The sequence below is a fragment of the Periophthalmus magnuspinnatus genome, chromosome 5 (genome assembly GCF_009829125.3).
Source record: "Periophthalmus magnuspinnatus isolate fPerMag1 chromosome 5, fPerMag1.2.pri, whole genome shotgun sequence".
NCBI classification, from domain to species: domain Eukaryota; kingdom Metazoa; phylum Chordata; class Actinopteri; order Gobiiformes; family Gobiidae; genus Periophthalmus; species Periophthalmus magnuspinnatus.
This window is the reverse complement of record NC_047130.1, coordinates 27,279,053-27,296,427: the sequence shown is the minus strand read 5'-3', so window position 1 is coordinate 27,296,427 and position 17,375 is coordinate 27,279,053. Positions and strand designations below refer to the sequence as shown.

General features: G+C 38.9%; 2 protein-coding genes across 6 annotated transcripts in view; one reads left to right on the top strand and one right to left on the bottom strand.

Annotated features, from left to right (window-relative positions):
* Positions 1-203: 203 nt before the first annotated feature.
* Positions 204-10,958, bottom strand: LOC117371375 (potassium voltage-gated channel subfamily KQT member 2-like). 5 transcript variants are annotated; one of them, XM_055221901.1, is made up of 19 exons: positions 10,269-10,952; positions 9,956-10,106; positions 9,299-9,389; positions 8,901-9,027; positions 8,527-8,702; positions 7,341-7,466; positions 7,139-7,249; positions 6,925-7,020; positions 6,724-6,815; positions 6,542-6,610; positions 6,149-6,178; positions 5,910-5,989; positions 5,145-5,321; positions 4,331-4,378; positions 3,458-3,863; positions 2,882-3,013; positions 2,689-2,806; positions 2,327-2,502; positions 204-2,161 (listed from the first exon to the last, which is right to left on the bottom strand). In XM_055221901.1, the coding sequence occupies exons 1-19, from the start codon at positions 10,402-10,404 to the stop codon at positions 1,657-1,659; spliced, it is 2,847 nt and encodes a 948-aa protein (XP_055077876.1). In that variant the 5' UTR covers positions 10,405-10,952; the 3' UTR covers positions 204-1,656. The 5 variants fall into 5 exon arrangements, 4 of the variants coding, with proteins under 4 accessions (XP_055077876.1, XP_033822934.1, XP_033822933.1 ...); XM_033967042.2 differs by having other exon boundaries at positions 1,299-2,161; positions 3,755-3,863; XM_033967043.2 differs by lacking the exon at positions 4,331-4,378 and having other exon boundaries at positions 3,755-3,863; positions 10,269-10,958.
* Positions 10,959-13,524: 2,566 nt separating this feature from the next.
* The window catches only part of LOC117371290 (corticotropin-releasing factor receptor 1-like), a 25,209-nt gene continuing 21,358 nt past the window's right edge, over positions 13,525-17,375 (top strand). Inside the window, exon 1 of the mRNA XM_033966939.2 lies at positions 13,525-13,744. Coding sequence (XP_033822830.1) covers positions 13,727-13,744 — 18 coding nt within the window. The 5' untranslated portion in view covers positions 13,525-13,726. The remainder of the gene's footprint in view (positions 13,745-17,375) is intronic.

Below are 17,375 nucleotides of genomic sequence, written 5' to 3'. Positions count from 1 at the left end.
TTGAACCCAAGACCAAGGTATTTATCAAAATACAAATGTTTTGAGTGTTTCGTTAGAGGCTGTTAATATGGTGCTGCCCTCTGCTGTCATAAAGGAATACTTGACTTGAAGGTAAATGTGGTATCTGCATATGATTATGCTCATGAAATACACAAGACTTACCCAACACATCTTACATAATTCTACATAAACCACAAACAGCAAAAGGGTTGATGTTTTAATGTAAATCGGATTACATGTGTGATTACAAGTAATGAAGATTGGTACAATGGTCAACACCATCACTGGGTTCTTGCATGACAGAGTGGCTTTTCTTTGGACAGTTAAAACACAAAGCTTTGGTTCAGAGCCTTTCCTCACATTTTAATCTAGCTGTGTTACATTTGAGTGGTAGATTTGAACACTGGGTGTTGACCGGGCAGTGATAAGGCTAAGGAGTTCTTGACCAAGTGAAGATGTGTTTTAAACATAACCATCAACAGTGGTGGTGCTGCACACTGCTTAGCAAAGCCGGTTTAAGCCTGGAATAAACTTCTGATCAAACTACAGTCAAAAGGTTCTATTCCTTGAACCACCGGATGTTTATCATGTCTAAAAATTGGACCACAGGCATTTAATGGAAATAAAAATATTCTCAATTACTGTGTATGTGCAAGTGTACTTCTAAGTTTTAGCAAACACATAGTGCATGCTTATATAACTGATTTTGTTAACCTGATTTCAGAGTAATTCAGCTGTAAACATAGTGAAAGGTTGCTGTGGGTTTGGACTACATTGGGAGTGCACTCTTTGAATGCTCTCACTCCTATAAAGATTAGGCTATTTGTGTTTTCAGAAGATATATTGCGGTGTATTGTAAATGTAATTTTTCATTATAATTCTATGCTATTTTCATGCTATAAGAGTTAAATGCTGAATAATAATACAGATAATTTAAATACTTTTTATGTTGTCTAGTTCTCATCTTAAATCTTAAACACATCATTTTCTCAGCATTTGGATTATAAGCTTAAATTGAATTGATTCAGTGGCCCACAGTCCACATGCTCTCTGGGAACAGGATAACTTTACCGTTTATTAGTAAGTACAGCCCACATACGATGCTTTAGTTCAGTTGAGTTTATGTCCATATTCAGTAAAATCTTTTGAACAGACCAAGAGTTATCATATTTGCTACTGAGTTCAGAAATTATGGCTTTAATAAGAACGTATCTTCCAACTGTTTTAATTAAAAATAAATCAATAGTTGAAATTACACAGTTGGCAATAAATTGTGCTGGTCTAGGGAAGGTGATCCATTCTGATAGATGGTCTGTATGAACAGTGTGCCACATTTTGACTGAAAAAAAAAGATTGTCAACAGGAACTGGTGTTTCTTCTTACAAATTTAAAATGTTTAGTTTGTTTGTTTTTTCTGTAAGAAACATTTGGCAGGAACTCTGTAGGCTTATATCCAGATACTAAAATACAGTACTTCTGACACAACAAGGTAAAAAAAAAAGGTGTCTTGCAGAGTTCAGAGTTGCAGAGTACTGTGACTTAATAGATGACTGGAATGCAGTAAAGAAAGCCTTAAAAGGGGCACATCATTGTTTTAGGGCAGAGGATTAAATCCAAAAGGTTGTTTGCTACATTAGACTGGTGTCCTTCACTAGTTCAGTGTGTTCTGGTCTCATCTGTCAGTCTTCCCTCGGCAGGTCTGGAAGCTGGGCACAGTTCAGACTCTGAGTCGGACTCAGCCTCTGCGATGTAGGGCCGGACTGTGGCGCAACGCGGCCGCGACGGGGATATGGAGAAGCTGCTGAAAGAGCGCTCCAATTCCTCATGATCCACAGAGGGAATAGACACAGATGATTCGCTGTCAGGTTTCTGCTCGTCACCGCTGACTCCACCCCTCTCGCTGCGGTCGCGGTGTGTTCGAGACCCTGTGTTTGCAGGAGGCGGAGGGAGCCTCACCAGTGAGTCGTTTACTGGACTTGGAGTGTTACCATGGCTGCGTGGCCAAGGGGGTGGAGCATGCTGTAAATGGCCGCTGATTGGCTGCCAGGATGTAGAGGGTGGGCAAGATGGTGCTGGGCAGCTGCGCTGAGCTGTGGAGCTACTAGAACGAACCATTTTTGAAACATATCGCGAAGATGACACATTTTCACCTGGATTAACCCTGGAAGACAAGAACTCAATCAGCAGTCACAACCACAAGACTTGTTTTTAAATAACACAGTGCTAAATATGTGTTTTAGATTATTAACTCTTTAATTTAAATCTATAGTTGTGGAGATTGGCCACTAGATGAATACAGGTGGGAAAAGAACCTTGGGGCACTTACTGGAGTATCTTGGGCACAGATTGGCTCTTCTCCAAATGGCCCACAGGGCTGTGGTATGGAGGTGCTGGGTCTGGTTCTTTAGATCTGAAGTAGGCATCTGTCTCAGACTGGGGAATCCCCATTCTCTGAATGTAGATATTCACCAGGAAGTCTAGCTTCCGTTCCATTGACAAAACCTGCATCATAATCCATTAAAGTAGTAAAACGTATCTGTTCTTATGGAAACATTTGTAAAAGCTAATCTAACTAACAATAATAAAAAAGTAAACAAAATAACATCAAATAATAAATAATAATAATAAATGCTGTTATTATTATTATTATTATTATTATTATTATTATTATTACTATTATTATGTCACCTGTTTTTCCACCTTCCCCAGACGTCCCATCATACTGGGGTCCTCTGGCATCTCTTCATTTGGTTTGGGTCGATCCTTGTCAGTGATGGGTGTGCCCCTCCCCACTATTTGGTCCACTCTGAATGTTAGACATAACTTGTATGTGAATTTAAAGTCATGAATAACAAGCTCAAGGGTTGAACTTCATCCTTACCTGGACTGGAGGTTCTTGATGCGGGCCAGCATGTCCAAGTGTCCAGCAGAATACTGCTCAATCACGTCCATCACATCATATGGCCGTAGACTCTCCTTAAATTTTCTCTTGGAAACCAAGAAGCGCATGATGCTGTGGACACAGATAACACTTGAAACTTGTCTTTACTTGGACATAATATAGGTCATATGTCCTGACACCATCCAATTCCAGGTCATAAGGAGTACACAGGATTCCTCATATCTGCTTTTGAGGGATTTGTCAGACACTTCTGAATTGTACATGATATGATCCTATATGGTCATAAGAACATCTGCTTTGATTAGAGATCAATCATAGATACAGTGAATACAAGTTCTAAATACATAAACAAGTTTTAAATCCACCGTCATACACATAACAAGCTGAGGAAAAAAAATGAAATGGATGAATGGCAGACCTGCAGCAGAATTTACACAATAAATAAAAACATTGCCAACTAAAAGTAAAATACAGCTCAGTGTCAGGTCCCAGCAGACTCTTTGGGTTCTGAGACTGAAGTGCAGTGAAACCAAACAAGCAACAAAAATGTCTTACCAACAACTGAAAGTAGTGAAACAACAGAAAATGGATGCCACTGCACACGCTGACCTGTGACCTCTGACCTTTGGCCCTGAGTGAGCATAAATAAAGTGATTTAAATGATCAGAAAAAGGCAAGCAAGCTGAATATGACAAAAATTGAGTCAGAACCTTAGTTTGGGTACAGGGAAAAACAAGAAAAACAATGTACAATGTCTGAACAATGATTATTGTGAAGTCAAAAAGACAAGTTGAGAAAATATGGCATATGATGCTGTTGAGTGCAAAACAAGAAAAAGAGTACCAACTGTACCAAATGGCTCTGATAGTGGCCTTTAACCCCGGAGTCAGGTCTTGAGGGACAAACTCACAGTGACAGCTTTTATTATCATCCGCCATGTCCTCCCCTGGCAGACTGGCCTCTGCCAACAGCACACAATTTGGCATTATGTTACAGACACACGAGTAATCTTGTTGGTAAACATGGATACATGCGATACATTATGTCATTCAATAATGACATGGAACTATGCAACTAATGTAATCTGAATGTGTTGATTACTCCTTTCCGATTTAAGTGCAGGAAAGTTATCAACCAGTTAATCCCTTACCAATGATCAATTTTGTTAGAAGGTACATACCATCAATGGTCCATGTGTGTGCAACTTTCTAGTCATGAGATAGTGATATTGTAAATTTGCTAACATTTGAAATACATTCAGACAAACAAATACAAATCAAAAGAACAAAAAAGAAGGGATGTCTTTACATTGCCAAAGACTGCCAATGTAAAAGATTGACAAGAAACTTCAGACTATTTGTCCTCCTTCTGGCCCAGTCACTAAACAGGTTAGATCTCAGAATGTGTTGTTGATGTGTGTGTTCTAACCTGGCGAGCTCTTCTGTCTGAACTCTTCATCCTGCATCTCTATGAGCACTATGGGAAGCAGAGGAGGACAAAAAGGGACTGTCAGGACGTCTGCATCTTACGCTCAAAAAAACTAATCTTGTCTGGTAATCCAAGATGGATTTATCAGGTTCAGTGTGACAATTATCCAGCTCTTTTCTAAAAAAAAAAAAACACCTTTTAGCAACAGAAAAGGCTTAATTTGGGGCACAAAACACAAGCAACGGATATTAAAACAAGACTCAGATGTCATGTCTTTGAAGTAGTAAGCAGAGACACATCCAAACACAGCATAAGCACCAATACAACAAGGAGCTATAATATGAGGAAGCCACAAAGAACAGACTTTACTGACTTTTTAGTATTCTCCTTATCTACCAAATAGCAAACACATACACACCCTGTCCACATTTGCCATCCTCTACTTCTCTGTTTTCTCCTTCAATTCTTCACCTACATCATTCCTCCACCAATATATATATACATATATAATATATATGTTCTTATCATTTGAATTTTGAGAGAACGTTGTTTGTTTGTAAGACTAGTCTATAACGGGGACCAATAGTGGGACAACATGACGACAACAGTACACAAGACAATAAAAATAACACGACACACAATCATTGAAAACATAACACAGAACACAGTCAACACACAGAATGGATGTGGCCTGTACAGAGCACTCATGCAGTGTCTGTGGTCAACATTAAACATAGTTCCTCATGTTAATCATCAAAGATTTGCATGTGTGATGTGCACAAAACTGAGATTGACTGGCATAAGCCCCTCCCACCTTCTGAGTTCTGCCTGGATGCCGCCCCCCGGATTCTGAAGGCCTGCCGGGTCCGGCTGCGCTCCCCAAAGCTCCAGCTCTTAGGGACTTTACTAGGACTGTCATCTAGGTTTGGATCCAGAACAGGGCAGACCGCATGGCCATCAGGACCCACGCCTGGACCCACTGTGGGCAGGACTACAACCAGAGTGAAAGAAATCATCTTTATTGTCAGACCTCCCTGAGACCTCCCATAAGGTCCACAAACCAACTGTTGTTACTCTTCAAGTCCAAGCTCAAGGCCACAGACATGAGTCTTTGAGTGAGTAAAATCTGTATCCATACATGTGTGTATCCCGAACACATTTTATACTATATATAAGGAGGCCCGTACATCATGGTCAGCTGAGCTTTGTTGTTAAATATTATTCAATGTGAATAATATAAAGCATAATTTTGCATATTCAAACAATATAAGCATTAGAACTGAAGAGAACTGAAGGATGGATGGGTAGCAAAACGTCTTCATTCCAACAACTTTCTGTCCACTGACAGATTTTACTTTTGGCTTTTACTATAAATAAAACCATAAAAACTGAGCAAGCAGCAGGGTAAAACAAATTTTTGTTTGTATGAAAGTCTTAGTTCTTGTGGCACTGACTGAGTTTGTGAATGTTGAAATGACGTGTATTATGATTACTGTGTGTTTACAAGAGTATTGTGTTTATATGTTTACAAGAGTATTTCACTGAGTCCCACCAGTGCAGTAGTTTTCTTTCCACTTACCATGTTGAGGAGAGCCTTTGCCTTTGGTCCCAGAGCTTCGAGGTGAGGAGAAGACTCTCTCCTTTAAACTCACTTTCTGACTGCAGGTTAAAAAAAAAAAAAAAAGCTCCCTGATAAGTATCTTGCTCATATGCTTGGTGTTTAAAGTATATTTTCCATAAATGTCACACTTTGCAATAGCCACTATCTAACAATTAAACATCAAAAACAAAACATTTTATTAATAATTGGGCAGTGACCTGGGAGACGGCTCAGGCTGGACGTCCTTCCTAGAGATCAGAGACAGACAAGAATAGTTCTTCACTGAATAAGCAACAAAGTCCTACACTACTGGACAATAAGTGGTCATTGATTTGTGTTTCCGTTCCACAGTGCTTCATAAAACCCCTTTGCGTGCTCCATTAGAGCAGTAATTAAGTGGGTTTAGGTATTCTCTCAGGGGAGAAGTGTGAGCTTACAGAACTGTATGTAACAAAAGCTCACATTACTTACATTCAGCTAAATATAGTGGAATATTTAGGTCGGTGCTGACTAGGACATTCTATAACCATTGGTGAATTAACAGATTTACAGTGTCCTTATTGACGTCTTAATGTACGGTAGGCTTCAGACAAACAAAAACATTTTCAAACCTGAAAGAAAGACCAGACTTGTTCTTCAGGTTTCTTAGTAGATCCAGTTGGTTCAAGGGAGGAATCAACCTGAACATACATGAACATTACTACTGTGTACAAGTAGATAAAATATTTCAAGAGTAAAATAGCTATGTTCTCTATATGTGTGGAAAGAGCCTGTGGGGTTAAATAAATGGTACCTGTACATAGGGACAGTGGTTCTTTCGTAGTAGTCCCAAGTGGAGTTAAGATCAGTTCGAGTCAGGTTGGTGGCATAAACCCTCCACGCTGCCTGTATATCAAAATCAAGCCTTGAATCAATGTCAGCATAGTGTATCCCCCTCTGATATTTTATATTTAAGACAAATAAGTCTAACTCTAATAATTGTAGTTGTCTATACCTGTATTAATCCAGCAGCCGGATTCCTACGTTTCTCAAAGTGCTTCTGTCGATGCTGCTCCTGGACTTTCAGGGCAAAACCAGAGCCAAGAATGCCCTAGAGACAGGTTTTCTGTTAATCATTTCATACTGGGTACATAATAATCTGTTAAATAGTGGGAAACTGTATGTATTTGACTGAGAGAATAGTAAAAGTAGGTGAACAGGGAACTCACAGCAGGCAGGGCAAAGAAAGACACTCCAATCAAAGTGAAGGTGGCAGCCAGCAGACGGCCGTTCCACGTGATAGGGAATTTGTCACCATAGCCGATAGTTGTCAGGGTGATCTGAACAAGATAAGCAATGTGTAAAATGTTGTAATTTGTGTAATTTGTCTTCTAGATAATTACTTGGTAGCTGCTAAACAGTGGTACTGACCAGTCCCCACCACAGAGCATCAGCATATGTCTCAAACTGCTCGTTGTCCTCCTTCTCGGCCAAGTAAACCAGGAAACTAGCTAGGATCAGACACAAGAAGCCGATGTACCATGCAGTAATCAGCTCCTGCACACACCAGGATTGTATAGCTCAGTAAAAGCATTTATACAGTATACGTTTTTAGGTTGATTGTAGTTAATATTAAAATGAACCAATGAACAAATAGCACTTTTCTTAGTCAAATTAATTAACAGAGAACAAGCTGTCTTCCCAGTCATAGAGATATAACCAGCCTAATATCCATTTGTGACTGGAGAAAAGGGACTCAACATCTGTATCTCATCTGTATGTCCTTTGACAAGTTTTGAGCCCGTGGTTATAATTACAAACCCCAAAAAGTTATTGTATGATTAACATGACGTGCAAACCACAAATTCTGATGTGTTTACCTGCAATTTAATAATCGAACTCTAGAAATCTGATAATAATCAGATTTTGAGTGTGTATGTAACTGTAGCCAGTGACCCTGCACTGAGTGCATGGACACTACACCACTGTAGTTTCACTGCATCATCACAATATGACATTTCAAAATATTGATAAATGTAACACATGTGCAGCATAACATTGACATTATGTACATGACCAAGAGGTTGACACACAGCTTCTATGTATGGCTCTTGTTGTAATCCATTTCCTGTCAGCAGATGTCACCTGATCTGTTATTGATCACGACTATTGATCGTTTTTTTACCTCTCAGGATCAGCATCTATAAATACACCTCTGCATTGCTTATTGTCCCTCACACTGGCAGTACACTCACTGATCTCAGAGTGTTCAGCCACAAATTCTATCATGAGCAGGAAACAAAATGATGAAGGGAAAGATGTGTGACACTTATTGCTGTATTTGTAATGCAATTCTATTTTTTACACCACTAGTTGGTCTCTAAACACATCTCCACTTTGCTGTCAAAACCCAACCCCCTCCTGCTCTCTCCAAGCAGATCTGATGCATTCAATTTAATATATTGTTTAATGATCTATTAAATTAGAGACGTGTTCAATTAATTAATCATACAACAACACATGTGCAACACAGTGTCTTAACTGATATATATTTGCTGGCTTGTGATCATGTTTTGAGCAATTTCATATAAATGTCATAAATGCAACAACAGCTGACCTTGCTGTGAGCATAGACCACTGAGCCCAGAAGTTTCCATGTGCCTCCGCGCCGGTCCATTCTGATCATCCTCAGGATCTGGAGGAATCGGAGCGAGCGAATGGCTGATGTGGCAAAGACATTCCCCTGGGTCCCTGCCGCCAGCACTGACACAGAAGCTATCAGGACCATGATGTCTGGAGGAATGAATGAAAGTAAAGGATTGTTAGATTTTTTATGCTCTCCTTATGAAGCAGAATATCTCATTAAAATCAAGTGGTTTGCTTCCATTATGACTTCAGATGCCATATGCCCACTATATATGTACACACACATGCACACACATCTCAAAAGTGTAGTTTAACTCTGAAATCATTTTGACATTTTCAAATCACCAATGACACAGAAGGGTTTTCTGGCAAACTTCAGGCGACCTCTCCACCCTCTGTACCGACAGCAGCATCCAGCGGCCCAGATCCTCACCATGTACTCCACTCCGAACACCACGATGGTCACCACTTCCTGTCAGAAGACACAAAGAAAAGTCTAGTCTCTATTGCCTTATTCATTTTGCCTACTGGCTACACCCCTTAACTGGTAACAACCAATTTGTTAAGTAAAGCAATTATTATTAGGTATCAGACAAGCTCCTTTGCACATCAATCACAATCTTACCTATTTACATATAAACATGGACAGGTTCTATAGAAAGATACCAATTTTTTGTTGGGACCAGGACAGATGGATTTACTCATCTTTTCAATGTTTATAGAAAAATAAATATAAAACATACCAGGATGTATAGAGCATCCTCTGAACTCTTCTCATATTCTTTGATGGTAGAGAAGACTGACAGAACAAGACAGGAAAAGACCAGCAGAAACCTGCCAACAACAGAGAACAAAGTGCCAAAACAGCTCAGTCTCTTTTTTTACAGACACTATAAACTGACATTAACATCTTATATCTTATACAAGTAAAGGTTATTTTATTTATGCACTAGTATTGCAAAGTCTCTTGTACTTTTCAAAATGGAGACGTAAAGGTTGTTTTCAGCTGAGCAGCCGCAGCAGAATTTGAGCCCTGTCCTCGGAGGTTTGGTTGGACGTCGCTCAAACTTGTGACACTTGCCAGCTTTTATATTCTGCCGCTACAGTGCTCTCTCAGTGAGTCATCTGTGAGAGGCGAACACTGCAGCTACACTGCAGTAATAATCATCAACAATATGAAAGAGTATTTAAACTAAAGTCAAGGTCTTTGTCTTGCCTTGTCATTTCCTTAATTTAATCCAGAATCAAACCGGTGCTCCAGTGCTTAGACTATTCATTGTACCTCACTCAGTGGTCTCTCTCGGGAAATCTAATCGAACATTTATAATGTATTTGTTTGTGGTCTGTGAGTCAACCGGGCACGGTTCATAGCATAAGAAGTTCTCTTTAAGTGTTCTTACACATATGCATGATAGATGAAGGCCCATCCTCGAGGGCGCTCTAAAACATTGTAGAGAAAGTTCTGCAGACGCCTGTAGATGGCGTTACGTTTAACTGGCTTCTTCCCTCCTGACACACTGGTACGCTGTCGCCGGGGGCCCTCCTCCACACCTGAGCAGACAAAAGGCAAAAACAACCACTGATGATTGGCCATAATGCAATTATCAAGAGACAAGGTGTACAGTTAAAGCAATAACAGAGCAACATGTAATTCTGTGTTTCTGGTAACTAAATGTGTGGATTACATGAGTGCGTTATTTTTTAGTCACACACCTGTGATGAGGAGGGCCCCGTCCCTGCTCGTCTCCGCCACGGCCCCCTCCAGGCCCACGAACCCCACTTTGAGCTTCTTCTGGTCGTTCTGTGATGCGGGAAACACGCCGCCGTTCCGCGACTTTTGGACCATCATTAGAAATATAACGGGGACGAGAAAGGACAGGAGAGAGAGGAAAAAGGGAGGAAACGAGCGGAAACGGGCGGAAAAGGACGAAGCGAACCGAACACGTCTTTACATGATACATAGAGAAAGGGGAATTGGTACAAAACGCGGGTGATGAGTGCGAAAGACGAATGGTACAACAAAGAGGGACAGGAGAAAAAACACAATGAGTTTTCTAAAAATAGCCCAAGGCCTACGAACAAACAAACACGTAAAAGCTACGACTGGACAGGTGACAAAGAGAAAGACAAAAAGAAAACGAAGGAAAACCCCGCTGGAAGTGAGCAATCAAAATAGAGAAAAATGCAGGGACGCACATCGCTCCAAATGCGGTAAACAGGGTGGGGAGGGCTGGAAAATAAGAGTGATGGAGGAAGAAAATAACAGCCTACAATAAAAAAATACGAACCGAGCTGAGCGCTTGCAACGTGCCGCAGAGGGGTGCGCGCTACCGCCACCGGGGCGCGCGCCAAGGACCGAGGAAAAGAAGAAGACGAGGAGGAGGTAAAGAGGAGAGGAAAGGGAAAATACAGCAGACAGCAAAAGACAAAGCTCTGTTTACACCTGTCCCTCAGTTTGATATCATATACAGACCGGAAGTTCAGGCTGTCAGCTGACTGAAAGAATGAAGCAGAGACAGAGAGAGAGAGAGAGAGAGATAGAGAGAGAGGGGGGACTGTTACCAGGGAGACAGGGAGAGGAGGTTACCATGACAACCATATGAGGAGGAGAATATAGTGATCATTGTTTATAGGTCTAATAAAAATAATATAGAAGCAAGCAATTGTTTATTTACATTAAAACACAAAATAATCACAAAAGTTGCCTATTATGTACATCCTACTACTGTGCTTTTGCTACACAGACATATAGTGTTTTCTCTCTTGTTGTTCTCCATCATGATTAGTAGACTGCTATAAACCATATGCCAAATGTCCAAATATAGAGTGCAGTTGATAACATGCAATTTATTTAAAAATCCAAAAGTAGCCATGCACAGTTGTCTATAATAGGATTTGGAGTAGAACCTGCAGTATCCTACATGGCCTCAAGAGGGAGCCATTTAACAATGTAATCACAACTACAAAATCTAACTAGGCTCTCAATTTGCTCATACTACACTTCAGTTTAGTTCATAGCTTGGAACTCTTTTAAAACACTGTCTTTTTTCAGTAAATAGGCCGTCCGTGGTCTTGACATAGCCTATGTTTATACTTTAATTCCTTTTTATTACAGTATACTTTTTATTTCTATTATTATATGATTGTATTTGTTAACAATTTATTTCCATCTTTGCCTATTGCACAGACCAAAGAATATGCCTGAAAATGACACTCATCCACTCTCAGCTCTGTGTGGAGGAAGTAACCCTTTTGTGAAAATCAAGGTAATTTGATTCAAACAGGCCTAATGAACAAGTTCATAAAGCTAATGAAGTTGTGTCAAGGATAGTGCTTAGGAGGTAGTCATGGAAATGGACTATAGTGTAGGAGCGTATCGCCTTGTCCTTATATGAATATAAAGCATCTAGAATGCACTGAACAAATGTTATCTTATGTAAAAGAAAAAAAACAATCTGCACAGCATCAACCATATGTTATGTTGGGTAACCTTTATAAGGACTGCCAACAAAAACAAACTCTTAATACTGCTAACTCTTACCTGTGAGTTACATACAGTACATGTTTGTAAAAGCTATGAGGACATGAAGCACACAGACATGCAGTTCACCTTTGTGTCCCTCTGGAACATTAGTCATTCCTCACTGTGCTTCACATGTCTGAACTCTGAACGTTTGTTCCACCCCTGCTCCTCCTGTCAGAGGGGGTGATGGGAGATGTAGGCAGTCTCCCTGGAGTCTGTACCCTGTATACTCTACAGACGGTGAAAAAGGTCAAACTCCATATTTATTGGTCCCTTCCTGGAGGCTCAGTGAAGTTGTGGAGTTTCTTATTACACTCTGCTTTCCTGATTGTGTCACTGATGATTTTTTTTTGTCTCCTCCACCATCTTACTCCCACAGATCCACCCACTGAGGGCTGCATCGGCTGCTTCTCACATTCTGAGGACCAAGTAATGAAAATGCCTGGAGCTGACAGGTGAGACTGTGCACTCCCACATGTGGGCAGCACGACTGGAGATGTCAAATTATTCACACGGCCCCACAGCCAGGATGCGGCTGTGTCAGAATACATTGGTACAGTTTTCGTTAAGTCGCCTACATGAATGCATATTTCCCTGAGGCTCCCATTGGCAAGGAAAGTGAACCAACAAGTTCAGCTGTGCTGTTTACAACATCCAAGCAGCTGGGTATCCAACATGAATTGAGTATCAAATATTACTTACAAACACATATATGGCAAGAAATACTAAGTTAAAAGTAAAAAATATTAAAAACTTCAACTAAAACGACTTAAATATGCAAACATAATAACAAATAAGCAACGTAATATAAACTTTTTCCATTTGAACTGTGGAGCTAAAAATGTAACGTAACTGTAATAAACAATTCAAAAACATTGTGCTATTTTTATATATTAACACAGTACATATTTTATGTAGGGGCTTAAACCAATACATCACATAAACTCCCCCATTTAGAAAAACTGTTCAGTAGAGTAAAGTTATATAAATTCCCAGTACTAATATCCTTCAAGTGTTATACACGATTTTACAACTGTGTTTAGTTATATTTACTTCACTCAGTACATTTTATAGTTTGTACTCTAAAACAATTACGAGTGTTTTCTGTACTCAGCCTAGCTACTGTTTATTTGTTTATAGATCCCCATTAGTTGCTACTATGGAAGACACCTCCTGGCATTTATCAGACACTGTCTTGTGTTTACAGTATTTTTCTATAACTTTTAAAATGTCATTCCATCTTAAGAAAAAAAAAAATGCATCAGTAAATCACCTATGCATTTGTTCACAGTCATTATTTTTGTGATTGTTGTTCCTTGGAGCTGTGTAAGAATCTAGGCACTTGTCTATTTCTCCCTGTACAGGATTTCTGATTGGCTGTCCCACGGCCCCTCCTTTTCCCCGGCCGGCTGCACGCGATCGGTGTGTGTCTCTTTCCTCTGTATTGCTCCTGCAGTGTGGAGGAGGAGAAGCACGCACCCAGTCTGCCTACTGCCGTGTGTCCGCCCTGCGTTGCTCTAATTGTGTCCACTTCACTCTACCGGTACACCCTTTACAGACCTGGAGCTTCATGATGAGGACCAGGACTAGCAGCGGGACCACAAGTGACTTTGGGATGAGAACAGCGTGGGATGAATGAAAGGCAGAGATGGAGCCAGTGAGGCAGGTGTGTGGGGGCGTCTCTGGGAGGTAGCGTGGGTTTGCTCCTTGAGAATTGTATTACTAGCGTAGTTTTGTCTCATCTCTCATTCATACCTGCATGTATTTTGCAACAATACAAAACAAACAGAAAACCTGAAGGCAAAGGGCAAAAGATAAGGGCTATGACTAGAGGACGTAATCATCATAAAAGTCTTAAAATTTTCTTGTAAATGTACTGTTCTGCTCAAAAAGTCTGCACAATATAATAGAACTATAAAGTGTAAGTACTATCATAAAAAACCCCAAAAAACTTACTGCAGTGTCTTCGAACTTGGAATCAAAATAATTATTAGGCGTATCCTGATTCCTGACATTGTCACACATGAAATTACCCTACCCAGGCCACACAGTATGCTGTAACTCCAGTCAAACATGTCATATTTTGGTTGTCAGTCTTTCTTTAAGCGAAATAGAATGAGTTTACTTCATTATTAAAATACTTGATCATTTAGACATTATCAATATCCAAAAGCACTAACTAACTGTAAGTGCTGATACATTTTCTATTTAACTGTAGTTTAAGAGTCATTTATGGATTGAAAAGGCATATCTTCGTTGACTGTTATGTAATAACAGAGTATATGTTGTAGAGATCAGATAGCTTTATTTAGCTGTTTGGATTTCACAAATACATTTTATATTATAAACAACTCTTTGTGTTTTTGATTGCCTTTTGGTGCACATTTATATGGCATTCACCAAAGTTCTGTACTTTTTTTTTTTCTCTCACTAATAATTTGCAAAAAAAAAAAAATTACACACATTTTGTTGTTACCTTTGCCTTCAGTGGCTATTAGTGTTTGCGTACGCTATAACAGGAGCATCAATACATACTGCCTCCTTATTCAGTGAATCTTAAGTGATTCACTAACCAGACATTTACTCCTTTCTGTTATGTGTGACAACAATAAGATAAAATGTGCTAGACCAGTGTTTTTTTCTGTTATTTGCTTGAAAGTATGTCTATTGCTTTTGATTCATATATATTCTATCATTATTTAAACACTTTATAGCAAAGAGATAACTTAAAAAATGTGACTGCACAATTCTCTCAAAGGATTGTGGTAAAAAAGAGCTGTGGGCTGAGTTTATAGTAAATTTCAATTACATAATTTGGGTAAAATAATCTAAATCGGCCAACGGTTGCTCTGGATTACAAATAATCGGCATCGTCCATGAAAAAAAACATATTGGTCCATCTAAAATAAAACTGAAAGAATACCTGAATTAACTATGTGGTGAAGTTTAGTTGAAAAGATATTGTGTTTATAAAGTTGAATATTATTATTTTTTTCTTTCTTGTGAGACAAACTTGATCCTAATATTTTAAAATGAGATTTTAAGACGTGACAAGTGTTTCTGGTCCACTGAGCTTCATCTTAGACCACTGGCTGTGCTGTGGTCTTCACGGCATGTCCTTGAGTTGTGTCCGCTCGTGGGCAGATGTGCCAGATAGTCTTACTGCTCTGGGGATGTGTGTGAATATGTGTTGCAGTGTTTTTGTATATACATTGTGTATTGGTGCTATATTTAGTGAAGCGTGGCGTTGTCTTGGAGGGTCTCCAGTTCGTTCTGAAACTGCTCTGAGTCAAATTTGAAACGCAGCCAGAGGGAAGTTCTGGGGGTGTAGGGAGAATTGGAAAGATCGAAGTGAGTTTACATTCCTGATAGAGATTTATTAACAGGCTTTCTACCATTTCATCATGTTTTCTCTCATCACAAACACACAGTACCTGTCCTGTGCTGTGTTCTTTTTCATTCATGCTCAAAATTGATTTCTCTTTCACACACCCTGGTCTGATTCTTTTCTAACTTTGTTATTAGAAAAAAAACAAAAAACACTTTCACAATGGCATTACATAAAATCAAAACACACTACAGTCAATTTATTAGATTTTTAGTGTTCATGTGTAAAAAAAATTAAACAAAAAAACACACTTAACCAAATTTATACAACAAACACTGTGGGATAAAGGCACCATCTTAACAAGCAGGAAACAAGATTTTATTTTCTCAAAAAATGTGCTTTAAAGTGCAGTAATACTTTTAACTACAATGTCTCTATTAGTAATAATTATGACACACAAGTTTTGATTACTAGATTGTCATCACAGAATTTGCAAGTTAATGACACATCCCCAGTCTTCTCTTTAAGTAGAACACTCAGTAATTCTTTGATTCAGACAGTGACAACAATGACCTATGAGTCCATGTTTATGTAAAACCATATCGTTAAGTTGATGAGTGCCAAATAGTGGCCACACAAGTGTTAACAGAATTAATATTAAAGCCTTATCACACAATATTTCAACTTAAAATATACTAAAATAATGACATTTATTTTATCACAGATGTTTTTATTGCACTTTTTTAACAGAATGGAATAAAACTGATATATATCGAGAGAACACTTAGTAACATTAGCACATTAGACACATTCATACTTACAAACTCATCACATACCATAGCACTCCAGTCAAACAAGATAAACTGTGGCTGAAATCAAACCAGTCATGTGATCATTAGTCAAAAACGTATATTTAACATTTCCTTGTTGTACAAATCTCCTATTTGTATGTTGGACTTGCCTATAGAGACTATAGAGACTGTGGATGTAAATTAGCTTTGTAGCTATAATTCAACGTATTTGCATTTGTTCAAAACAGATCATCATTAACATGCATTGTCTCAAATTTAAAAAAAAAATCAATAAATAAATTACTATTAATTTATTTAAATATATACAAATTATAGAACATAACTAGATCAATGAGGGACAACTTGTATTATCAAAATGTATTTAAAAAAGCATTTTCCCACAACAAAAAGAGATTAATAATAATTATTATTATTAAGCTTGGATAGGCTAGTGATGGGCCAAAGCTCAGATTTTTGGCTATCCAATGCCAAATGAATCTTACATAAATCACATTAACATGCAAATCAACCAACGGAGTCTATGCAATGACCCATGAGAGGATAAATTATATATCATCTCACAGGACAGGCAGCATACAGAACAGTTTTATTGGAACTTCTCCTCTGGACCTTTCGCAATTAAGAAAAAGCAGAAACATTAAAACAATGCATTTATGAATAGTATTATTTAGGGTATGAGAAAGTGGTGGATGTCCAGGAGAGAGTGTGAGGGAGAGCAAATAAGACTCTGAGGGATGTGTGAAGTGAGTGTCCCGTGGGCGTCGTGCCTCACTTCCTGTCTGTCTGCACCTCCTCCTCTTCATCACCCATCAGTACACACGGGATTAAGACACAAATAAACAATCTGCGAGAAAGTCACAGTATGGTCCTCAACATGCACTAACTGAGACAAAGCAGAGATGAGCAAACTTTAGAGTCCTGCGCAGTGAAATGATCATTCTTGTAGTATTATCGCAATACTAACATTTCAATAGTAAGGAATAGACTCAATACTCAATACCGATTCTAATAAAACACTCTTTCTTTAGACAATAGAATGCCATTTTCAACAGTAAAATATGGTACTTTCTTTTGTATTACCATATGGCCTTATATTTGTGTAACCTCTAAGTCATTGATGCAGGTAGGTTTCATAGTGGTCCGTGGGCGTAAACTAG